The sequence below is a fragment of the Pholcus phalangioides genome, unplaced genomic scaffold (assembly GCF_987345545.1).
Source record: "Pholcus phalangioides strain wild (caught in Gottingen) unplaced genomic scaffold, Ppha-v1.0 ptg000039l_1, whole genome shotgun sequence".
NCBI classification, from domain to species: Eukaryota; Metazoa; Arthropoda; class Arachnida; order Araneae; family Pholcidae; genus Pholcus; species Pholcus phalangioides.
In genome coordinates, this window is record NW_028301625.1 from 7093649 (window position 1) to 7120811 (window position 27163).

General features: G+C 37.6%; 1 protein-coding gene across 3 annotated transcripts in view; it reads left to right on the plus strand.

Annotated features, from left to right (window-relative positions):
- Positions 1 to 27163, plus strand: part of Wdr37 (WD repeat domain 37) — a 171004-nt gene that overhangs the window by 84954 nt on the left and 58887 nt on the right. For all 3 annotated transcript variants that reach the window (XM_089253993.1, XM_089253995.1, XM_089253994.1), the window contains exons 5-6: positions 9110 to 9253; positions 18690 to 18878. In XM_089253993.1, the coding sequence (XP_089110119.1) occupies positions 9110 to 9253; positions 18690 to 18878 (333 nt within the window). The remainder of the gene's footprint in view (positions 1 to 9109; positions 9254 to 18689; positions 18879 to 27163) is intronic.

Consider the following 27163-nt stretch of genomic DNA (forward strand, 5'->3'; position numbering starts at 1 on the left):
TTCGTTGAATTTTAGTGAGGGTCCTGACTGGATTTATCTCGAGCTACCGATGTGTTGCAAATTTTACAATGTTAAACAACAAAAATCAATGAGATTCACCCAGGGACACCCGAAATGAAACCTGTCAACTTTTCCATGGGGCCCCGACCTGAAGGCTTGTCGAACATACCCCTCGTGAGTGGTCACGAAAATTTTTAATTTTTATCAATTTTAAAACGAATAAAATCCAGGGCCCACATCCAGTAACGGGGACCCAATACGCAGATTTTTAATGGGGCACCCAGACACTGGATTTATCTCGGGCTTCTGCTGTTGAAAATTCTACAATGTTAAACAACAGAAAAGAATGAGATTCATCCAGTGCCCCCAAAATGAAACGGGACCCCTGACTCGGAAGCTAATCGGGCCAGTGTCGTCTTAAGGCATGGGCCCGGGGGCCTCAAGAGAAAAGGGGCCTCACAAAAATTTGAGCCGGTTGAAATTTACGAGAGTTTGCTTGGTATGGCCTCAGAAAGATCACTTGGCCCGGGGGCCTATGATGCTCTTAAGACGGCCCTGAATCGGGCATCCCCCTGTGAGGGCCACTGCAAATATTCATTTTACCAACGAATAAAACCCAGCCCCCCCCCCTCACGCAATTACCCGTGTCCGAATTCGCAAATTTTATGGGGCCCCAGACTGGATATACCTTGGGATTCCGCTATCGCAAATTTGTCAATGTTAAACCAGCAAGAAAACAATGAGTTCCATCAAGGACCCCTGGAAATGAAACCTTTTAACTTCCCCATGAAGGTATATGCGCAATCTCCCGGGTACCCCGACCCTGTATGTTGGGAGCACTGGTGATAAGTATATGTATATTTTACGTATTCATACCTCCCGGCATGACCCCCACGAAAGCAGGGCTGACAGGGGCCGGAACGTTTCTTATCCTTTTTGATATTTTCAAACTATAAATTAAGCACAGAAGGGCCCGTGAAAAAGCTGGTTTGGGGGCCCGCCATCTATTTCAGCTTAAGGGAACCTGCTGTAGGATGTACATGGTAAGGGAACCTCTGGGTACATGCACATAACTTGGTCCCGATGGGTCAAATGGGTCCCGATATATGCAAGAGTTAAATGAAAACTTGACCCCAAAATCGTGACCGACTTCCGTAACACAAAAACGTAACAGATCTCCATCACTCAAAAAAAACGCCACCGACTCCCGTAATAAAAAAAATAGTCCTAATTTCCGTTGCATAGGAAGTATATACAGGGTGATTATAAAAAAACTATCCCGACATATGGGCCCCTAACTATCATACCATTCACAGAAACTGAATGAAATTTTGGCATAAAGTATTTTGATGTATGCGCTCAAGAATGATATGGAAAACAACAGTGTCACTCTAACAGTTACGGTTACAGTGAGAAAATTTCGAAAATATCAAACGGCAACATTAAGTTTTTTGTATTGGAATGTCATCTCCATTGTGAAAAACCCTAAATAGCGTTTGAACGGCAACTGTAGCATGAAAATCACCGGCGGTAGATAGGCTAAAAGTGAGGACAACCAATAAGGACAGAGAAGCAGCATAAAATAAATCATTTTATTGTGTTTTCCACATGACGACCTTGTGGAGGACTAATCAGGCTGGGATCTCAGCCGAAGAAACGGTGTGACGAATGAAACGAACATTAATGCTCTGGTGCACGGCAAAGTCCTTTTTACTTTTTCCTTGCCTAGCTCCGGGGATTTTCGTGCTACAGGTGCCATTCCAACGCTATTTAGTGTTTTTCAGTATGGAGATTGCATTCTAATACAAAAAACTTGGTGTTGCCATTTGATATTTTCGAAATTTTCTCACTGTAACCGTAACTGTTAGAGCGACACTGTTGTTTTCCGTATCATTCTTGAGCGCATACCTCAAAATACCTTATGCCAAAATTTCATTCAGTTTCTGTGAATGGTATGATCGTTAGGGGCCCATATGTCGGGATAGTTTTTTTATAATCACCCCGTATATAGTAAATATAGAGTAGATATAGATACGCACTAAGGCGGGATTTCTGAAAGTTCATCACGTGGAATCGCGGGTAACAGCTAGTTCAGCATAAAAAATATCCATTGGTTACTGATGATCAGCGATGTTTTTTATAATATTAAAGTGATAACAGGAGATGATTTTAAGCATTTTTAGGGGGTTGATTTATCGCGTATCCACTTACTTTATTACCTTTTAATTCTGTTATTATCCCTTTTAACATTTCATTAGAAGTTTCTGAGTAAAACAGAGTTAATGGAATTTTGTTGAATATACTATCTTGTATTGGGCAACAGCAATTTGTAATTTATACAAATACAAGGCCACAATAGGCAAAATGCCCAGCGAGGTGGCTGAGAAAAAGATGCCCACAATAAATATGGATGTCATATATTTCAAAAATACAGCAACCCAAATCCGTATCCTCTGAATTTCTTCTCATAAAGTCATTATTTAAACTTTTCCTTTAGGATATGGCACTTACTCACTCAATAGATCACTCACTCACTTAGCAGCTCGCTCGCTCACTCACTGACTGACTTACTCGCTTATTGAATCAGTAATCCACTCGCTCACTGACCCACTGAATCACTTACTCACTGGGTCACTCACTCAGTAACTCAATCGCTCATTCCCTCGCTAACCGACTCGCATAGAACTGTAGTCGGTGAATTTTCCTAGCGGTGAATTGTTGGTCGGTGAATTTTCCTAGCGGTCAATTGCATGGCGGTGAATTGTTAGCGGTGAATTTTCCGTAAACCCCACGGATCAGCCTTGCAAGCAGCAAGGTTATACAGTCAATGGTATCCAACGCGAAAGCACCCAGACCATGAAGTTATTTTGCGACTGGACCGCTGATTGCGCGAGTCAGGGTGTGTATTATCACAACCAAACGTAGACGCTGGGCCAGTGTCGTCCGTAAGAACACCGGCTTTCGAAGATAACGTGTTGTCGTTGGTTGAATCGGATCCAACGATCAGCAGTCGAGCGATCGCACGAGAATTAAATTCAAGTCACGTAACGGTCTTAAACGTTTTGAACGATGAGTTTTTACATCCGTATCATTACACACGGGTGCAAGCACTTTCATCAGAAGATTATCCGCAAAGGAAAGAATTCTGTCAATGGCTGCTTCAACGGCATTCCAATGACAGCACTTTCCTAAATGGGATTCTATGGACTGACGAAGAAACATTAACTCGTGAAGGTGTCTTTAACAGCCATATCTGGGATTTTTCAAATCCCTATGCAACACGTCCAAATGCTCATCAGATTCGTTGGGGAATTAATGTTTGGTGCGGAATTATAAACAACAAACTTCTGGGTCCATATCTACTTCCACAACGTCTGATTGCTGAAAATTACCTCGTTTTCTTGAGAGATTGCCTCCCAGACTTCCTTGACGACCTTCCCTTGGTTATCTTGCGAAATCTTTGGCTGCAGCATGATGGGGCACCGGCCCATTACGCATTGAATGTCCGCGAGTGGTTAATCGGTGGATTGGCCGCGGTGGCTCAATACAGTGGCCTGCTAGATCCCCTGACCTAAACCCTTTAGATTTCTTTATGGGGCAGGAGTAGTGTTGCTGAGGGTATCGTCGCAAGGGATTGAAAACTTGCTAATGTTGTTCCGATATTTAAGAAGGGTAGTAGAGAAGCTGTGTCCAATTATCGTCCAGTGAGTTTGACGAGCTCCCTCTCGAAAATTTCGGAAATTATCCTCAAAAGGCAGTTTGTGAAGTGGATAGACGAGAATAATGTATTGTCGGATAATCAGCATGGGTTCAGGAAGGGGAAGTCATGTGTAACTAACCTCCTTTGCTTCCATGATCACGTGACGAAGGCTTTGGGTAAGGGCAAAAATGTAGATGTTGTTTACCTTGATTTCCAGAAGGCATTCGATCGTGTCCAACATAGCAACTCTTGAAGCGTTTACACGAGATTGGAATTGGGGGCAACTTGCTGAATTGAATAGAATCGTGGTTAAGAGATAGGTCGCAACGAGTTATGGTGAACGGGGAATTCTCTGGTTGGACAGACGTCACAAGTGGAGTTCCTCACGGAAGTGTCCTTGGCCCCATACTTTTTTCACTTTTTATCGACAAACTCGATCAGGGTATCGATCTGCGAATTCGCAGATGATGTGAAGCTAATGGGGGTAATCGGAAATGAAAGCGATAGGGAGTTGCTCCAGACCAACTTAAACAGGATTGCAGCATGGGCAAATGAATGGAGCATGACGTTTAGCGTTGATAAGTGTATGGTCGTGCATTTTGGTTCGAACAACCCACGGTTCTCTTACGAGTTGAATGGTGTCACTATCCCGGATGCAACTAGGGTCACCGATTTAGGAATTCTCATTGACGAGCGGCTTAGGTTTTCTGAACATTGTTCAGCGGTGGTCAAAAAAGCGAATAGAATGCTTGGTCTCATTTTCAAAAAGGTCTCTTCACGTTCTCCTAAAGTCATTCTTCCGCTTTTTCGAGGCTTAGTTCGTCCTGGACTGGAGTATGCTGTAAGATTTTTGAGACCATACCTACAGGGGGACAGAGACTTGGTTGAAGGGGTGCAGAGAAGAGCTACTGGCACACGGGGGCTTGAGTTATGAAGAGAGACTTCGTTTTTTCAATATGTTTACATTATATGAACGCAGGTGTCGAGGAGATACGATCGAAGTGTTCAAAATTTTCAATGGGATGGATAGGATGGACCATGAACTTTTAGTATACCGCCAATCCACTGCTTTTACAAGGGGACACCAGTATCGATTGGTGAAGGACAATGCAAGGCTATAGTGCCACAGGGAATTTTTCTCTAATATGGTTGTTAATAAATGGAATAGCTCACCCCTGGAGGTAGTAAATTGTAACGCAATTGACACGTTTAAAAAGAAATACGATAAACATATTGGGGTAAATCGAGAAGCTATCCATACTTAGAAGACCATACTTAGACAACCACAAGTATTCTTTATGGGCATTGTATAATATTTTATCATGTGTATACACTGTTTACAATTTTTGTTAATGGCATTTTTAATTGGGTTGCTATATTTTTTAAATATATGACATCCATATTTTTACGGGCAGCTTTTTCTCAGCCACCTCGTTTGGCATTTTGTCTGTTGTGGCGTTGTATTTGTATCTTAAAGCGCATGTGTATAGGCATACGCTTGACTCGCAAGACCTCGTAGCCGTCTAGCATGCGGCAGTGACAACAGTGACACCGTCCACGCCTTGCTTCTTCATGTATCTCAATGGACGGAGCACATTTTGAGCACTTACTAATGTAAGATGCAATCTTCCTTTTAGCCACAGTGGTGGTCAGCTAAAATGTTGTTTTTTCAAAGTTTTCAGAACTTTGAGGCGCGAATGCGAGCCGACCTCCCGTTAAAAAGCCTCGCAAAAGATAGCAACAGACCTAAAACGGTACAAATATTCAATCATTACACTTCACTCACAATTTGAAATATAGATGACAGCATTGAAACATCAGACAGAATGCTAGACAGACTGTCAGGCACACACACTCACATTCCCGGCTGAACTCACTCGGTAGTAAATTGGCCATAGCGATAGATCGACGTTTTGTTCGGTTGAGAAAGAAACTTCCTCTTACTAAACTGACCTTAAAAAATTTTGAGAGTGATGAAATTATTCTTCAAAGTTGTTTTTTCGAATAATACTGGCTCTAATAACTACCATAAAACTAAACGTTTGGGAATTAAACGTTCTGATTAAAATATCAAAATTTTAGACCTGAAAATAAAACATTTTCATGTTACCAAGGGAATTTTAATGGATTTAGGGTATATTAGGGCGGCTGATTTCAAAACTCTGATGGTTTCGGTACAGTATCAATATTTCAATGTAGTCTGCAGTTACTAATTTTTACGTAGAACTTTTTCTTTCCAATTTTTATTCAACACATTATCACATTTATATCATTACCACACATCAGTGATCTTTATGTATTGATATTAAGTTTAGTGGGCGCGGTAGCCCAGGTCGATAAGATACTCGCCTAAAAGTACCGAAGGATGTTTAGAGGTGTCGCGAGTTCGATACCCGGTTCGTTCTCGTCAGAAACTTTCCTGACACAGGGGTACAACAGAAACGGTGACATGACCACAGAAAAAGATTGTTGCCGCGGAGAGTCCCACATCGAGAGGTTAGTGCACCAACCTCTCGGTGAGTATTAAAAAGGCCGCCGTTCGGAATCGGCAATAAATTGCAGATCCCGGTCTAATTAGCCCTCGTCTGCAGAAAATGACCGTGGTGCGACAAAAATGATCAAATGATGATTAAGTTTATAAATGATTCACACACACACGTATAGTACAGTTCCAATGTGATTTGCATGCTGGCTTATGGCCTGAGAGGATCGAGAGCTCGCTGTTGGGAGAGGGGGGATTTAAAAATAAGATTTTTTTATATAAAAAATAAAAATAAAGACTGAAACACACTACGTTGATGTGACGTGGGACCACGTAGAAATGCGTGCGATATAAATTCCACCTATGAGCCTTCTGTAGGTACGTTCACACTGTGCTGACGTGACGTGGGAATGTGTCGGATTATGAAATTTGAAGTAACACGCCTTATTACGTGTCACAAACAAATCAAACCTTGCAAATTTTGATCAGTCGTGCGATGGCATGTGAAGAACGCCATATTTGTTTTCCTCATTTTTTTTTGCTTTGTTCGTGTTTTGATCAATTTTGTTTTTGTTCGCGTTTTGATTCATTTGGGTTTTTTTTGTGTTTTCATTTATTGTTTTTATTCGCGTTTCGACGATGAAAGAGGAACTAATCGAACACATTCGGTCAAATTCTCTGCTGTATGACCCTACTATCACCGTCTATAGCAGAAAGCCTCCGCGCGAAGCCCATGACATCACTGATGTCGTCCATTTCACCTGTAGTCATTGAATATACTGCAAAAAAAGGTAAAAATTTTGCATACGTCGGACTGCTATATTCAATGGCTACAGATGAAATGGACGACTTCAGTAACGTCAAAGCTTCGGAGCGGAGGCTTTCTGCTATAGAAGGTGTTGGCTCACCAGACACCTGTCGATCTGCATTTATGGGTATCAGAGACGCCCCTGAGGGTGTGGGACAGGTGCGGTCGCACCGGGCTCTGCGTTTTGGGGACCCCGCATTTACAGTACCAATAATTTCTTTCTTAAATTCTGGAAATCTGCATTTTCATTTAGAAAGAAATAGTTCTGAATTTCTACCATATCTGGAATTTTTTTTTTTAATAATTTCTGAATTTTCACCACATCTGGAATTGTTTTTTTAATAATTTCTGAATTTCCACCATATCTAGAATTGTTTTTTAAATAATTTCTGAATTTACACCACATCTAGAATATTTTTTTAAATAATTTCTGAATTTTCATCAACTCGGAATTCTGAATTTTCCATCAATTTCGGAATTCCGTAATTTTTTTTTCATCAATTCTGGAATTTTGAATTTTCATCAGTTCTGGAATTACAGTGAAACCTCGATATAGCGATATTCTGCGGACCTAGGAAAATTATCGCTGTAGAGCGATTATCGTTATATCGAGAGGCAGCAGTTTAACATTCGAGTATAGACATTTCTGAGCAAGACTTGAAAAATATCATTGTAGAGGGATTTGTCGTTGTATTGAGTAACGTTGTGTAGCGAGGTTTCACTATATTTCTATTATTCTATATTTCCACCAATTATGAAAAAAAATTTCTCCTTGCATTTATTTCGAATTTTCATGATTTTCATTTTCTGAATTTCCGATTCCTCTCTCACAGAAGAAAAAAAATTGGGGCTAAGGGGGCCCAGCTATTATTTTTGCGACGGGCCCGCAGGAAAAAACCATTGAACCTGTGAAATGAATATTTATTGCCATAGTTTTCATAATATAATTTATGTTATGAACACGCTCTGTATTCATGACCTTGGTAAATATTAAAAATTCAATATTTATTGTATAAAAAAATCAAATCGGAACAACCAAAATTAAAGGAATGTCCCGTAATATGGGACACATGGTCCGTCAAATTGTTTCAGACATTCTGCTCGCTCTTGGGCAGCAACTTGTTGCTAGGATTTTTGTTGCTGCCTGATAAGATTAACTCGACACTAGACCTCATCGAACAGGTGCGCCATTTCTTTATTATTCGGTCGCCGGTGTCAGTTGTGCCACAGTACTCTCTGCCACTTTGAGCAGCTACTGTGAGTGTTCGCATAGCCTGTTACATTGATGGGTTTATTTTCTCTCATATCCACGACTTCTGGCTGTTTCTGTACTTATTTAGTTTTCAAACTAAATGATCGACTGTTTCGACTGTAGGTTCCATTCCAAAAGTTATTTGTCTTGACGCGTACGATCATCCCTAGAAGATTGTCGGTGGAGTTCGGGACCACCCTATATAGACTATATACGGCACCCCTATGGCCCCCCACAAGAGCGGAGCTGGCAGGGCCCGGTACAATTATTTTTTTTTTTTGGCTTTTTTACGCTATAAATTAAGTATAGAAGGGCCCGTGAAAAGTCTGACTGAGGGGCCCTGCTCTAGGATGTGCCAGCCATGAGCGCCTAGAGCCTCTAGAAATCCCAGACTGTCTTATCCTCCATATTTGTGCAAAGTGTGACGTCCATATTATCGCTAGAGCCAATAGCTGTTTTTTATGTCGTTTTTTTTTAACGATTAGACATCATTTTGAACAGAAAACTTGTTTTATTGCTCTAAGATGAAGAGCGATGTGTCCGCTCGGTATATTGAAAACGCATTATCCGCGCGTTGTTGTTCCGTATCCGGGTGCAAATGAAACGGCTCTTCGGTTAAAATTTTCTGCCGATATGTATTACTTAGAATATTTATAGAGGAGTCGAATGGGGGGCGGGTTTTTCATTTCTTACTTTTTTAAACCTGGTGATATTTGCTTACGTGCACTTTCAACTATCTAGTTGAATATTAGAATCTTTTTTTTTTTGGTCTAGAATTTGCTGTTGCAGGAGGTTTTCTTTTTTTTGTCTTTTCTCATTTTGTTAAGTCTTTCTGTTATCAGTTGTTTCTTAATTAATTTTTTTCAGTCAAGGAAAAGATCGATGCCCTAAATGAGCAGCTGGAACGGGAACCCACAGGGGTTGTGGAACGAGTGTTCGATTGGACCGACGGCACTGGTGACGGTCCTCCTCAACCCAGCAAAGGTAAAGCAAAACGGGAATCGATCTCAGGTAATATATCATCAGCGTTTCTTCTGTGTTTCAACGTCGTCATTTCCAATTTTATCAGCTATTAATATATAATTCACACAGATACATACATGCATGATAGCTAAGATCTTTTGGGACCTTCATAAAGAGCTCATCGTGAGAGTTACGCCCAAGATTAGTCTTTTCAAGTTGAAATTATAGGTGAACCTGGTGAAATATTCATCTTATTGTAAGCACCTGCTGTGCATGGCTGACCGCCAACCATTTGGCACTGCAGCGAAATTCAGTTTTTTATGTATGGCTAATCTGCTATATCAAGAATGATGAACTGGTTAGGATATCATCGAAAAGGAGCGTATAAAATTAAATTATTTGCTTATGAAGTTAATCATTCGTTGCAGAAGTATGTGTGTGTTACGCATATCTTATATATACAATATTTCTTCTAACAATGAAATGATTTCTGCCATTAGATCCGCTATTTTTATCAAAACCTAACCTGACCTGAATGGTGCTTTTACGGCGATCCCGTGGCAGCCCTGGTCACTCTACCGCACTTTAAGAGTGGGCCAAAGATGAGGCCTATAAGTTTTAGAAAGCAAACAATGAAAAAAGAGTGGTCAGTGTGCGTGCTTATTATGTACCGTGTGTGTCAAATGTCAGTGTAAAAAATTTTCAAAGCAAAAATGGGCATTACTATATAGAAAGTAAGCGCAAATCTCTTTATCCGCACTCATGGCATGGCAAGTCTTATCTTGGAGGAACAAACAAAAAAAATTTTTTTTCATTGAAGCTTTTTTCAGTGAAAAACCCTATTCAGCCAATCACGTTGCTTCTTGGTTTACAATAATTCCCACTATCGTAATATCTGTTGTGCTTTCGGTCACTAGGCTTCGTTATTAACATTATATAACTTCGATTAACACTGTACGCCATACAAACATTGTTTACTTTAATTTGCGTAAGGAAAAAATGAAAATTCCATGGTTAATGGTAGCGAGTGATGTAGAAAATACAGGTAGAAAAGGTAGAAATACATTTAAAAAAAAGCAAAATTTTTATGCTTCGGTGGGCTTCACTAAAATTATATGCTTTTGGTAGTAAACAGTCTTAGACCTTATTCTGACAATTGAATTGGTGTTGGTGGTAGTGTAGCAGACTGTGAACCTGAAGACTAAGGTTCGAATCCACCTCGTTGATATAATCTATATATATATAATGGCATGTCCTGATTCATTGACTGATTCATCATCGCCGAGCTGAAACCACTGAAGTTATGAACATGAAATTTGGTCGGTAGTTTCATTTCATAAAGTAAAGACCCACTAAGAAAGTGTTTTTCAAAATTTGACCCCTAAGGGGGTCATAAAGGGGTTCAAAGGTTACATAGAGAAATCATGCCGAGCCAAAACCGCTGGAGCGATATTTATGAAATTTTGTCAATAGTTTTATTTCATGACGTCAAGACTCACTAAAGCCCCGTAGCATTAGGAGTTCTAGCACCTGCTTGACGACGACTTTCCTTCATAAGAAAAGAAATGCAGAGCAGTAATTGGTGAAAAATCTTAAAGTCGGTTTTAAACCCGCTTTTTCTATTTCCCAAGTGAACAGGGCTTAAGAGGGTTTTTTCGAAATACGCCCTCTAAAGTAGCCATGGTGGGGGGGCCTCAAAGGTTATATGGAACAATCATATTATAAAATATAATACCGATCGAATTTCATATAGAGACTCGCTACGGTGGGATTTCTGGAAATGCAACACCCAAGGAGGTCATGAAGGATTCAAATGTTATTGGAAGTAATCATCACCAAGCAATTTTCAGATTACCAAATCCACGTGAGCGAAGCCGCGGGTAACAGCTAGTGTATGTGTGTATATATATATATATATATATTTTCATTCCTCGTCCAAAAATCATTTTTCTTTGCTAATACTTTACAATATATTTTGCCGACTCTTAAAATTTTAGTATATAAAAAATCAGTTGAATATTATAACAAAAGCATGTAGAAAAAATTATGAAGACCAATAATATAATGTTCTAAAAAATTTAATTGCTTTTAACATCTTTTCTCTTTCGAATTATGTTTAAATATTTTATAGCTATGATCATTAACGTGTACGAAATAATTTTTCACTTTATAATTTATCTTTTTAATTTTTAGTCGATTTGTTATCGAAAAATGCATTGATAAATTGGTTTTGCTATTGCATTTGCTATCACATTTTCAGAAATTTGAAATCGTGTTCCGCCTTTAACTGTTTGAATATTTCAGTTTGCTTTCAGTGTATAAATTTGGTTCAGAAAATAAAATATTGCATTGAAAATAGCGCACATTTTTCAAAATGCACATTTCAGATGTCTCGCGGAACAAGCGGTGGAAATGTCTATCTTTGCACCGCTGTTCAGCGATCAGATATGAAAATGGAGGTATCGAGAGTTACGCGAATTATGGTAGAGGCTGAAGCAACGTGATTGTCTATGTGGAAAAAATTACGGAAAAAATCGTGTAATCGCGGAATAGCGGTGCATTTGCGAAATATGCGCCCGGGACAAACATGATTTTGCAGGCCCCAAAACATAAAAATTTGATAAATTTATAACGGAGTTCTTTGTTTCCATCTAAAACTGAGACACCCCAAACTTTTCCGCCCGTTGCAGTTGCCCTCCCCCTGCTCCCCTCTAGTTACGGCCCTATATACGTCACCCATACGCATGGCCCCCACAAGGGCGGGGCTCTAGCCTAAGGGCCCAGGACAATTCTCATCATTTCTTGGCTTTTTCACGCTATAAATTAACTATAGAAGGGCCCTTGAAAAGTCTGACTGGGGGGCCCCCCCCGCAAAAGATCCCAGCCTAGGGGCCCTGCTATAGGATGTGGGGGCCATGCCCATACTGTTCTATTAAAATTCATCACGGAAAATAATAGTCTCCAAGAAATCTACTCGGTGATGCCGGCAAACCTGAGTTAAAGCGTCAGTTCGCTCACAATATGTTTTTGAAAAAAGCTTTACTTAATATTATCGTCCTTGAATTTCACATGTTTATTACAACACCCCCGATAAAACTTCGCCTCTTCATTACGACACCCCGTACCCCGATAGAGTTCACCTCTTTATTGCAGCTGTTCAAGTTGGTTCTTTTTTTTGGGGAGAAGGGGTTGACTGAATTTCTCCCTCGTGTTTGGAGTTATACTAAAAAAAAAACCAAAAAAACGTGCACTAGCAGAAAGGAATCAAAGTAGAATGACTTCCTAGCTACAAGTAACTACAATATCAACGCTAAAGGATACTTTATTGCGGAAAATTGAACGTACCACACATAAAAAGAGGCGTAGTACGGGGTTACGGTAGTACCCTATTGGCGTAGCTGGTAAATTTGTCGCACTCAACTCGTCGCGCGTGAATTTATCCTGGTACAAATTTGTCGCAGTGCCAATTCGTCATAGTATAAATTTGTTGCAAAGCCAATTCATCGCAATACCAGTTTGTCACGGTGTCAATTCGTCGAGTAACAAATTCGTCGTAGCAACGTCGATTCTTCGCTGTACATGTTTCACACAATCTTATTTGTTACGCGATCTTACGTTTTTTGTAAAGGTCCCTACACACGCTCAGTTATACCTGCGCAGTTATGCCTGTACAGTCCAACTGTGCAGGCATAACTGAGCGTGTGTAGGGGCCGTCAGTTAACCTGCGCAGGCGACCTGAAGGGAATGGTTTTTCGATTCGGTATAACTGTACAGTTATGCCTGCGCAGGTATAACTGAGCGTGTGTATGGGCCATCAGGTATAACTGTGCAGTTATTTTTTCCCGCTTTCTTATATTCGCCCTACTTTCTTCCCTCTTCTTTTTTCACTGATAATGTAATAGAACAATAATAACTGAATAACATGTTTTGGAGAGGGATTCCATTTAATTAGAAGAAAATCTTCTAATAGCCTAATTTTCACGATATTTTCTTACAATTTCATATCGAATAAAAAAATCGAAATAAAATTTTAGAAATATTTCGACCATTGTTAAAAATCGCAATTTTGTTTCTGAAATCACTCTTTTCAATAAATTTGCCCGAAATTATGCACCGAAACACACAAACTCTATATTCAAATAATGTGCTATGACTATTAATTGTTTATTGATTATTTAGAGAAGAGGTTTTTAACCAGGGTTCTTGGAGATTTTAGGGGCCCCGCGACATCGGATTATTTTAGTATTCTTTCACATGTACTTCCTTTAGAAATCAAGCAGGTGTTTATACGATTTAGTTAATGTTTGCAATTGTTTGCAATTTCAAACGCAGGATTCCTACTCCTTTTTTGACCGAAAACCAGCAAGCATCAACAGGACAAAAATCACTGCAATTTATTATTTTCTTTTACATGTAATTCTTAATGAATCTCATTGAATTTGTTTTTTGGACACATCTCATCAGATTGCAACGAATTTCAATTTTCAGCTCAAACATTGAAAGAAAAAAATTCAGATGAAATTACGCTAGTTAAACGTAAGAAAACAATCGAAAAATTCTTTGAGAGAGATATACGATTGATAATATAATTATATCATTGAGTAATACTATTAATATACATACTATGCTTCATAATAAGTCAATTTCTAATTGAGTTGAATTAATCGTAAGAGGTCGCGTGAAAATGCAGTTTTCTTTCAAGGAAAAACACTACGTAAGTTACCGTAAAAATTTTCAAGTCAAAAAAATTATTTTTTTTAAATCGACGCTATCGCGAAAAGAAAATACTATCATACGATGCTGAAGGAGCATGTATCCGCTATCTGTATATTCAGAGGAGAAACGATGCTTGTTTTCGAAGATACAGTCGACGCTCGTTATGACAACTTCACGTTATAGCGACAAAGACTGGTAGGGTAAGTCCCAAATGTTTTACGTTTTACTTATATAACGACCGTCCCAATCAGGCCCGACCACACCCCCAAGTCTCCCCCTCGCTACGACCTTGCTCCAAATATAACGTCGATTCTCGACGGGACGAAGGTGTCGTTATATGGAGTGTCGATTGTAATACCAAAATTTATCTTTTATTGCCTATATTGTCATAATCACTGTAGATATGGATAGCATTCTTGATAAGCATGAGTAGGCAGTAGTGCCTTTTACTTAAGTCATGAAAATCGGTCATTATGAGAGGTATATATTTACAAAGGCTTCCTTGGTAAAATGGTCTGAGTTTTGGAAAACTGATGTTTTCCTCTCATCCCCCCATCACCCCCTTGTGTCCATTCATAACCTGAATAGTCCTACTTTGGGAAACACCAATTTCAACACTCCACCAGAGCTTAGTTCAGAGTTCAGTTTAGTTTTCACGACTCGAGGTTTATAATGACGAGTGATCTTCTAAACAGGCAGCGCGAATGTTTGGAAGAATTCATTGAAATGTATAGGAATAAGAAATGCTTGTGGCAGGTGAAAACTAAAGATTACCATAACAAAATTAAGAAAGATGATAGTTATAAGAGATTGGTGTGGAAAATGAGAGAAATAGATCCTCTAGCAAACAGAGACAGTGTTGTTAAAAAAATAAACAGTTTGAGAAGCAATTCCCGAAAGGAATTGAAAAAAAAAAGCTTTGAGTAGGTATCTTGATCCATTCTGAGAAAATTATGCCAATCTTTTGGTGCAAATCTCAATTCCTGTAATAATTTAACGTGCGAATATTGTTGCCTTTTTTTTAACCAATCTTTGCACCACGTTACCCGTTTTTTTCAAGTTAATAACTTTCAGTGACATAACGAATCTAACTACACCCAAAGCATCATCTGTGGAAATCATACTAGAAAATTCCGAACTTTATAGACTATGAAAAAATCCGAATTGATCAAAAGACTGCGAAGACAGAAATCGAAGAATGAAAATATCCCCACAGATTGCCTAGAACCGGTTCCAGAAGCTTCGCCTGCACAGGTATAACTGAATGGTGTGGATGCATCGAACCGTTCAGTTATGCCTGTACAGGTATAACTGTGCAGGCATAACTGAACGTGTGTAGGCCCCTTAAGAAAAAAGGAATCGTGTGAAATAAGAAACTTAAAGAAAAGTGTTCAGAAACACACTTTTAGTAAAAATAATCCTCTTATGTCATTTCAAAAAGGTCATTCAAAGGGAAAATTAATATTAAAATTTCAATTGGCATTAATATTATATTATTTAATAGCGTAATTAACATACCAATTATATTTTAAAAAATTTAGTTACATATTTTGAAATTTCAAACATTAAAAAATTGATTTTTGCAGTGATGTGAAATTTCAATATTGAGTGAAAAATTTCGCTATTTATGATATTCTTCAAATCACAGTAGAGACCATAAGCATAAACTTGGCTCCCCCCTTCAACAATTTCACTGCTCCCTATAGCCCGTTCACACGTGTAAATATTGCGGTAGCATTGGGAGTTCTAGCACCCACTCAACAACATTTTTCCTTCGTAAGGAAAGAATTGGAGAGCAGTCATTGGTGAAAATTCTAGCTTTTTCTATGTCCCATGTGAATGGGGCTAATGAAATATTAGGTTTGAGCCCGCCCCCCCACCCAATATTTTTTAGCTTTCCCAATCATGGGTGGTGATAAGAGAGGCATACCCCCCTCCCCCTTGTTTCAATGATGGGGGCCGACTGTGTGAACTAATGTTACTCATTATATGAATTGACACCATCCTTGTGCGCGCCTTCTCCCCCATCCCTGCCACTCCCAGCCTTTCAAGTTTATCTGCTCCTGTGCTCCCAATATTCTGATAACTTACACCTATGGTGGAGCCCTACTTATACGTCTCTTATTAATATGACGATTTTCTTTCACTTTGTTTCCGCTTTGAAATGTCGTAAAAATGCTTAAAATTCACAGCTGAAATGTAGTTTTAAATTAGAATATACACACACACACCCCGAAAATATTCTCAAAAATTAAATTTTTGGATTCTGCTTAAAATTTACCTAACTATAAAGAATACTTATATACAGGGGTATCCTGTAAGTGCTTTTTATCTCAGTGACTTTATCTCATCAATTGTCCAACTTGAGGTATAGTTTCAATTGAAAAAATGTTCAAAAGGTGTTGAAAAATTACCCTGCATGAGTTTTGAGAGTGAAAATACAGTGTCACAAAATATAGTTGCATAACATGACTGTGCTTTTGGATTTTTTTGTCAAGTACAAATTTCAATACTGTTTTAAACATAGAATGATTTGTTCTTAGATGACATTGGTATGATAAATGGGATTTTTAGTAGTTTAGTATTCTAATGGGGATTTTATAAGCAAGATCACTAAAGCTTAATATAGTCTATAAGTTAAAATAAGAACCATAACTGTTATGAAAACTATTTAATACGCCTAATAAGTTTGCTTTTCAAACTTGGGATTAAAAAAATGAGTAAATATAAAATTTAAATTTAAAAAAATGATTCAAATAAAAAACATCAAATTTATTTGATTTTTATCAACCCTGGACTTAATAAAGGATAAAATTAACAGAATTTTTATAAAAATAATTTTCCCTTTATGCATTTATAAATAAATGTGTGTTCCATTTATGAGTATGCAGTTATTTTACTATTTATCAAGTTCAATATTGTCTGAAAAATCGGTGTTGGTCTGATTTGTATACTTAAAAAATACTTATCTTTAGAATTTATTATTGTTCAGTCGTATTTTTAAAGACACAATATTTAAACCACTAACTATTAATAAAATAAGAATTAGATTATGTTTTATTCTTCATAAGTTAATATTTTAAGGTGAAAAATTAAAAAAATAAATAAATCTCATTTAAATCAAAAAAAATCATGTTTTTTATCAACCCTGGGCTAAAACAGTGAGTATTTGTAGATGTGTGAATCCAACCTTAAAACAGAAGGATGAAAAACCTCTGGACAACATCTATGAAATCTGGACCTTTGACTTGAAGGGGCACTGCAAAAACAGGACAGTAGGATCCACATAAATATAGGCAAAGATGTTTGCATTGTTATTTACATTTTATATACAGGGTGGCCTGTAAGTTCTAATTTGTTCTTTATCTCATCAATCATTTGTCGTAGATATATAGCTTTAGAGAGAGATAGATGGCTTTTTCTCAGCCTGAGATATCAAGGATACAGTTATTTTTCGGATATTATGCTGAGGTGAACTCGGAAAAAAAATCATCACATCTCCTCCGGGACTCGAACCCAGGCCCTCTTGCATACCGGGCAAGCATGCTACCATCTACACCACTGGAGACATGACCCTGCCTTCCTTATTTCACACAGATGATAGCATGCTTGCCTGGTATGCAAGAGGGCCTGGGTTCGAGTCCCAGCGGAGATGTGATGACTTTTCTTTCTGAGTTCACCTCAGCATAATATCCGGAAAATAACTGTTTCCTTGATATATGGCTTTAATTTAAAAAATTCTCAATGTGTCACAAAATAAAAGTCTATAATTTTAAATGTCTCTCCTGAGGCTAACAAATATAAATTCCCTATTTCTACATACAGTTTTCGCTTAAATATTTGAATTAAAAAATCTGAGAAACAACAGTATAAATGAGTGAAAGAAGCTTTGTTTGTTAGTTTATGCTGTTCTTTCCCAACTTATCTCTGATTTTTTTAATTCAAATATTTCAGTGAATATTGTTGCACTTAGAAACATAGAATTCTTTTTTGTTAGCCCAAGGAGAGAAGACAGGGCAAAAATTTTCCTTTTGGAAGTTAGAAGACAGGGGGCCATATAAAGATTTAGATTTTTTTTATTCTATGGCACACTGTATTTTCACTCTCAAAACTGATGAGAGATTCCGGAACACATTTTGAGTATTTTTTAAATTAGAACCATACATCTATGATGAATGATTGATGAGATAAAGGACAAATTAGTAATTATGTACAGGACACCCTGTATATACACATGTGTAAAATGTAAATAACAAAGCAAACATATTTGCCCACATTTATGGGGACTCGACTGTCTTCTTTTTCCAGGGCCCCTTTAAGTCAAACGTCCAGGTTTCACAGATGTCATTACAGAATTTTTTTTTCCTTTTTTTCCTGTTGTTTTTCGTTGTCAGATACTGCTGTTTATGCAAACCAGTTTGAGAATAACCCGAACAATCATAACTTCAACTTTATATTATCTCTGAGCAATAATTTCGTGATTCGCTCTATTCACCTTCTGTGAAGTTTTTAAATTTTCGTACCTCGGTTAATCTGCTTCTTAGATAATTGAGGTTCCATTTTATTTTATTCAGAATGTATTAAAGAATCGTTTTCATGTGCCACTTCACTATATAGGTTAATATATGTGTTCCTAATTATATGTGTTCAAGCAAATATTTTTTTTTTATTACTTAGTTTGTTTAAGAAAATTCAGTGAAGCATTTTATTATAATTATTTTTCTTGCCTTCCCATTTTTTAACTTATCAAATGATTTCGATTTTGCAGCTAGTCAACTTTCCCAGAAAATCAAAAGTACATACAAACTGAAAGCTTCAACCAGTCGTATTGTGTCAACTTTCAAGGCACCAGCTTTAACATGTCGTTTAGCTAGAGAATATTTGGGACACCGAGATGGGTTGTGGGAAGTAAGTTGTTCCAAATATGCTGGATCGGTGATTGTTACAGCATCTGCTGGTAAGTTTAAACAGCTTTTTTATGAAGAATTTTAGAAATTATTGCCCAGATCACCTTGAAGCAGGGGTTTCCGAATTTTTTTTAAATATTTATGGCAACTTTGGGAATGAGATTAAGAATGCTCTGTTAGAATTTTAGTGTTTAATTTTTATTTTATGACAACTTTGGGAATGAGATTAAGAATGCTGTGCTGGAATTTTAGTGTTTAATTTTTATTTTAATATTTAGTCGAAATTGAATAGTATGTGTAGTGTATCCGCAATATGCAGTAAATACAGAGTGTCTGAAAAATAACTAGCTTTTTTTATGAATGCGATAGAAATGCACTGTTGGCTGCATTTTTATTACAAAATTAGTAGATTTTGAACCACACATAATTTCAAAATGAGTTAATGAGTCAAAAATTAGTAGATTTTGAACCACACATAATTTCAAAATGAGTTAATGAGTCACTAAAAGATGGTGCTGTAAGATTAGGCAGGGTTCATACATTTTTACAAACTCCTTAAAAAGTCCTATTCATTTCTCTGGAAGGGCCCTCATAACTCCTTACTTTTTGCAGCCACTCCTGAAAAAGTCCTTATTTTTTTTTTCTGTGGAGGGACGATTTTTCTTAGAATAGGCATTCCCCCATGGTGATGAATAGCATTGCCTAGAAAAATAAGAGGAAGCTTCCCTCAAATATCAAGAGGGAGAAAAGAGAAAAAATCTCCTTTGTAATAGGAAATGTGACAGCAGGGGATGGGATTGGAACATCCAATTGTTGTGCATACCTGCCATTCGTTATGATTTTGTCGTATTTAGTACGATGTGAGCAAATTAATACGCTTATATGCTTTTGCTTCTAAAAATATGATTTTTTTACCGAATCTCTAATATTGATGTTTTCCTGCCTATGTCGCAAACTGGTCAGCGTTGGAAGTCGATGGTCCGTTGAACAACATCACTCCACGGAACCACAGGCCGAAAATTCCCCCACGCCCAGCAGTGAGAAAAATTTGAACACGCGGGGATATGGATGGAGATACGGGGGGGGGGCCTGGGGGCATTGCCCCCCAGCGTGAAGTGTGGAGTCGATATTACATTGATATATATATGTATATATCAATTGACATCATCATCATCATGCCCCAGCAATAATGACCGTGCCCCCCAGACTTCCAAGTCCATCTCTGCCTATGCGCTGGGAGTTTTTTACTGGTGCAGCTTATGAGGCAAACGATGTCTCAAGCCACTTATATTACACAGTGCACTGAGTGGCACCTCAATCCTTTAGCATCCGTTTGATGGATCAATGTTTTTCCGAAATTTGCATGCCATCCTAACCCTTTATGCTTTCATGAATTATACGGCATTTTATTTTTTTTAATGAAGACCGAATTTTCTAAATGAACTTGTGCCAAACATTGAGTTCATAATTCACGCATTTTGATAGATTCACAATAATAGACAATGATTTTCCGATATTTGAGTATCATCAATTTTTTCATTTCTGAAATTTATAAAATAATTTTGGATTTAGAATTTTTATGTTTTCACATGATTGGAGGAATGTGTCCCAGTGAGCAAAATCATATTTCATTTTAGATAAAACATTACGGTAGAACAAAAGATATTGGCAGGTCTGGTTGTGTGTGTGGGAGGGTCGTTAACAATCCAATCATTTCCCGGGTGGCTGGATGAATCTCAGTTTTTTTTTTTTTTGTTATATAGCATTGTAAAATTTGCAACAACGGAAGCCCGAGATAAATCCAGTCAGGAGACCATGGAATTTATTTGTTGTGAAAGTAATACAAGTGAAAAATTTTCGTGACCCTCACGGGAGGGGGCAGGGGGAGTTGATATGGCTCCAGGTCGGGATCCCCAATGGAGAAGTTAACAGGTGTCATTTCTGGGGCCCTGGATGAATCTGATTGTTTTTGTAGCTTTAGCAGTAAAAGTTTGCTATAAATCCATGTATCAGGCCCATAAAAAAATCTGCGTATTGGCTTCCTTGGTTGACAGCCCTTGGATTTTAGTCGTTGGTAAAATTAATATCAATTAAAATTTTTTGTGGTCCTCATGGGGCTGGGGTACAACAGGGCTCCAGGCTGGGGACCCTCATGGGGGAAGTTGACCCATTTTGGAAGGGTGCTTGATGAATCTCTCATTGGTTTTTTTGTTGCTTTAAGATTGTAAAATTCCTCAGTATAATGGTGCTTTCACATGCCACTTTTCATATGACTCTGACAAAGTGGGACGAAATGAACAAGATATGATGTGAAGAGAAAAAGGATCTTGCTGCCAAAGGGTGCAGAAAGGCTTTGCCCCGCCCCCCTTAGTATAGCTAACATTGAATGAGATTGTTAGCAAATTCACACACACACACACACACACACACAGAGACGACGGTAAACTAATGGGGGTAGTCTGTAATGAAAGTTATAGGGAATTGCTCCAGGTCAACCTAAACAGAATTGGAGCAAGGGCAAATGAATGGAGCCTGACATTTAGCATTGACAAATGCATGGTTGCTCATTTTGTTTCGAACAACCCACGTTTCTCTTACGAGTTGAATGGTATTATATCCTCTGCGGATTCAACTAGAGTCATTGATTTGGGAATTCTTATTGGCAAGTGGCTTAGGTTTTCTGAACATTGTTCAGCAGTAGTCAAAAAAGCGAATAGAATGCTCAGTTTTTTATTTTCAAAAAGGTCTCTTCGCTTTCTCTTAAAGTCATTCTTCCGCTTTTTGGAGGCTTTGTTCGTTCTGGACTGGAGTATACTGTAAAGTTTTGGAGACCATACCTGTGCATGCTCTTAATGGCCTGCAAGGTTTGAGCTATGAAGAGAGACTTGATTTCTCGAATATGTTTACATTGGACGAACACAGGTGTCGGGGGATATGATTGAAGTGTTTAAAATTTTTGATGGGATGGATAGGATGGACCATGAGTTATTAATAAACCGTCAATCAACTGCTTTGACAAGGGGATGCCAGTATTATTTAGTAAGGGACAACTCCAGGTTGTGATGCAGCAGGGAGTTGTTCTCTAATAGGCCTGTGAATAAATGGAATAGCTTACCTCTGGGATCATGACACAATTCACACATTTAAAAGGAAACATGATAAATATAGTGGGGTAAATCAAGAAGGTATACATACTTAGAATAAAGCAACCACATAATATTTATATGGGCAGTATAATATGCCATGTATAATCAATATACACTGAACCATTGTTAATTTTTTTTTTTTGTGATATATGCTCTTATATTGGGTTGCTGTATTTTAGTTATATTTGACATTCATATGTTTTATGGGCTTTTTTTCCAGACTCCTAGTTGGGTAACAGGCTTTGCCTGTTGGGGCCTTTGTGTTTATATTTATATGTAAATATACAATTTCCTTTTATTTTACCATTATCTATAGAAATATAAAATGTTGCTTAGCAAAGTTAAATTACTGTTAACTTGAATTTTGTTTCTGATTCTCACAATTTGGTAATATTTTATAAATTTCTGGACATGTAAAATTCTAGGAGTTTTCAAAACTGACACTGGCAAGGAATCAACTCTTTCTAGATAAAAAAAAAATGTGCTATACAGCTGTATTTTGTACTGAAATGAAAGTAAAATACAAAAAAAAAATTGATAAAAGAAATAGGTATAATAGGTTTTGCGACCATGTGTATGCCATGTATAATTGATATACACTGGATCATAGAAGGTTGAATATAAGTAGTAGTTACACTAAAGATGCTGCTGTGCTGTCATGTGGGTATCGTCATGGACTTGCATTGCGAGGAAGTTTGAACATCAGAAATAGCACAGTGGTGGTTGTTTGAAGTTGGTTTTGGTTGTTCCCAAACTTCGAGAGCTTTTTGGATGTTGCCAGCATGTTTTTATAATTACTCACTAATCCTATAACCTAAATGTTTTTAACCTCAACGATATTCAAGTGGAAGACGTGGAGGTCCTAAATCTTCTAAGAAATGTATGTGCAAGCAAAGCACCAGGACCAGATGATATCTATCCTAGGGTTCTCAGGGAAGGTGCTAATGAATTGTTGGGGCCAGTCGCACAGATATACAGGAGTAGTGTTGCTGAGGGTATCGTCCCGAGAGATTGGAAACTGGCTAACGTTGTTCCGATATTTAAGAAGGGTAGTAGAGAAGTGGTGTCTAATTATCGTCCAGTGAGTTTGACGAGCTCCCTCTCGAAAATTTTGGAAATTATCATCAAAAGGCAGTTTGTGAAGTGGATAGACGAGAATAATGTATTGTCGGATAATCAGCATGGGTTCAGGAAGGGGAAGTCATGTGTAACTAACCTCCTTTGCTTCTATGATTACGTGACTAAGGCTTTGGGTAAGAGCAAAAATGTCGACGTTGTTTACCTTGATTTCCAGAAGGCATTCGATCGGGTCCAACATGGCAAACTCTTGAAGCGTTTACACGAGATTGGAATAGGGGGCAACTTGCTGAATTGGATAGAATCGTGGTTAAGAGATAGGTCGCAACGAGTTATGGTGAACGGGGAATTCTCTGGTTGGACAGACGTCACAAGTGGAGTTCCTCAGGGAAGTGTCCTTGGCCCCATACTTTTTTCACTTTTTATCGATAAACTCGATCAGGGTATCGATGGAATTACTAGCAAATTCGCAGATGATGTGAAGCTAATGGGGGTAATCGGGAATGAAAGCGATAGGGAGTTGCTCCAGACCAACTTAAACAAGATTGCAGCATGGGCAAATGAATGGAGCATGACGTTTAGCGTAGATAAGTGCATGGTCGCTCATTTTGGTTCGAACAACCAACGGTTCTCTTACGAGTTGAATGGTGTCACTATCCCGGATGCAACTAGAGTCACCGATTTGGGAATTCTCATTGACGAGCGACTTAAGTTTTCTGAACATTGTTCAGCGGTTGTCAAAAAATCGAATAGAATGCTTGGTCTCATTTTCAAAAAGGTCTCTTCGCGTTCTCCTAAAGTCATTCTTCCTCTTTTTCGAGGCTTAGTTCGTCCTGGACTGGAGTATGCTGTAAGGTTTTGGAGACCATACCTACAGAGGGACATAGACTTGGTTGAAGGGGTGCAGAGAAGAGCTACGCGTGTCCTTATTGGCACACAGGGCTTGAGTTATGAAGAAAGACTTCATTTTTTGAATATGTTTACATTGGATGAACGCAGGTGTCGAGGAGATATGATCGAAGTGTTCAAAATTTTCAATGGGATGGATAGGATGGACCATGAACTTTTAGTACACCGCCAATCGACTGCTTTTACAAGGGGACACCAGTATCGATTGGTGAGGGACAATGCAAGGTTATGGTGTCGCAGGGAATTTTTCTCCAATAGGGTTGTTAATAAATGGAATAGCTTACCCCCGGAGGTAGTAAATTGTAACACAATTGACACGTTTAAAAAGAAATACGATAAACATGTTGGGGTAAATCGAGAAGCTATCCATTCTTAGAATAAGACAACCATAAGTAATCTTTATGGGCATCGTATAATATTTTATCATGTGTATATATTGTTTGTAATTTGTGTTAATTGCATTTTTAATTGGGTTGCTGTATTTTTGAAACATATGACAACCATATTTTTATGGGCATCTTTTTATCAGCCACCTCGTTGGGCATTTTGCCTGTTGTGGCGTTGTATTTGTATTTGTATTTGTATTTGTTAAACAGATTAAAAACAGTTAACCTTGTTGATAGACCTTCTTTAATCAAATAAGGTCTTTCAGTCTTTCACAGAAGGTTGTGTGTTCAAATCACATCTGGGTCACCATGTGCATCATAGCCAGATGAAGGATAAATATATCAAACTTCCACTTTGGTAAGACTCAGTGTTCTCAGAAGGTTTTTTTACATGCTTCAGGATCAAATGCAGAAGATAAAAACCAAGGCGATGAAACTCAACAATAACGGAATGTATTAACAATGATCAGGGCCAGATTAAGACGCTTGAAGGCCCTAAGCACTTGAGTAATTTTGGTGCCTGCGCCCCCCCCCCCCCCTTTTTCACCATTTCATGCCATTGACTATCCAGTTCAATGATTTTTGGCATTTACTTTCAGGTTTAGTTGGTTTTTTTTTTGGAGAATTGATGATATTGGATATTGCAGATTTCCCTCCAGGGTGACCATACGCAATGTATTTCCCATCCATGGCCCCTAAAAGGGTGGGGCTGACAGGGCCCGGGACGATTTTCATAATTTTTTGTTTATTCACGCTAGAAATTCATCATAAAGAAGCCCGTGAAAATCTGGCATTGGGGCAAGAAAAAATCTCAACCTAGGGGCCTTGCTCCAGGATGTGGGGGGCCATGTTCACATCTATCTATCTGCATTGAAAAAAAAATCATAAAAAATGTCAAATGAAATTTTATGTTTCGAAATATAAAATGTCATTGGATGTTTTTCTACCAAGAATATGATGTGAATATTACAGTATTTTCAAGCACACACTTCATTTATTTTAAAGGTCCCTCTCCCAATTCCCACTTTTTCTACTTTTGCAAAGTCTTTGACATCTTCAAAACCAATGCTACAGTAGAGATGAAGCATCAAGCCTCTCTATTGTTCTGCAAGTTTTTGCTTCAATGCTTGACATAATTCTGGCTTCAAAATTATACAGTTAAATTATCTATTAAAAAAATAATTTGGAAAAAATTCATATACAAATTCCTAAAATATACTCAATCGTATACAATTTTTTGCTAGTATATTATGTGAATATTACAGTATCTAACTTAAAGTTAATTAAATTTCCGATTAAAATTGTACACTTGTGCTACATTTTTTTGCATGATAACATTTTAATTTTTAAATTGGGTATAAAAATTGATGGTTCTTCCAGGATGCTGGTAATTACTGTATATAAATCTACATTTTCTTGGAATATCTAGCATAAAATTCTCTGATCTTGGCACTCTGGAGGAGTTCGTTAATTTTCTTTATACCCAAAATATGCATGATTATGATAAATTTTATGTTATTAACATTGTTCACTTCAACATTCGTAGCATAAGAGCAAATTTTGACCAACTGATGGTCCTATTGAATGAATCTATTGATTATATTGATATTCTTGTTTTGTCTGAGGTTTGGGTTTTTGAGGATGAGGTTGATCACTATAGATTGCCAAATTATAATTTATTTACGAGATGCAGAGATTACAATATACAATAGTTCAGGTGGAATTTTCGTTTATACAAAAAAATCCCTTCAGTTTTTCGAACTTGATTTTATAGTAATGCAAATAGGAGAATTGATAGTTATTCAAGAACCTATATTAAAATTTACCATCTTCAGCTTGTACAGATCGCATTCATTCCCACAAACTCAATGTATTGAAGAACTTGATTCACTTTTTAAAAATATCAAATATAGAGATGTTTTACTAATTGGTGATATAAATATTGACATCCTTAAAACTGATTCTGGTACCCACTCAGATTATCTGGACATGTTATCCAGTCATAGATTTGCTCCTTTAATTTTCAAAATAACAAGACCTCACTCTAACTCCTGTATTGATCATATTTTTATTCGTAACTCATCTAGAATCAAGAAAATTTCTTCATCTATATTTACTACAGATTTGACTGATCATTATCCAATTTCTTGTAAACACAAGTTTTCATTGATTAATCCAAGAACTGATAATACTGACAGGAAACGCTTTGAAAAAATTGACTTATCTAGAATCGCAACCTATCTTCAACATTATAACTTTGTTTTTACAAATGAAAGTCCAGGATTGGTTTTTGATGAATTCATGGTTAAACTTGAAACCATAATTAACAATCATACATCATACTTACAGATCAAACCGAAAAATAAAAAAAATAAACCTTGGATTACCTCTAAAATAGTTGACTTAACCAAGATCAAGCAAAAACTTTTTTTGAAACAAAAAAATACCCATTTGACATAACAGTCAAGAATGCTTACAAAAACGTCGCAACATATCTCAAAAAACAAATTAGAGCGACAAAAAAAAAATTATTACTCAACTTGTTTTTCGAATTGCTCTACATCGTCCGAACGTTGGAAACTTAATAACAAAATACTTGGATATGATAAAAAAAACTACACTCTGCCTTCGGAAACTAATTTGCATGTACTGACTAGTGATTTTAATAACCATTTCATAAATACTACACAACAAACCCATGAATACGGAAATTTTGAGCAGTATATTCCTCGCAGTGACAAATCAATTTTTCTGGCCCCCCACAGATCAAATTGAAGTCTACAAAATAGCGAAATCTCTGAAAGGCACTGCATCTTG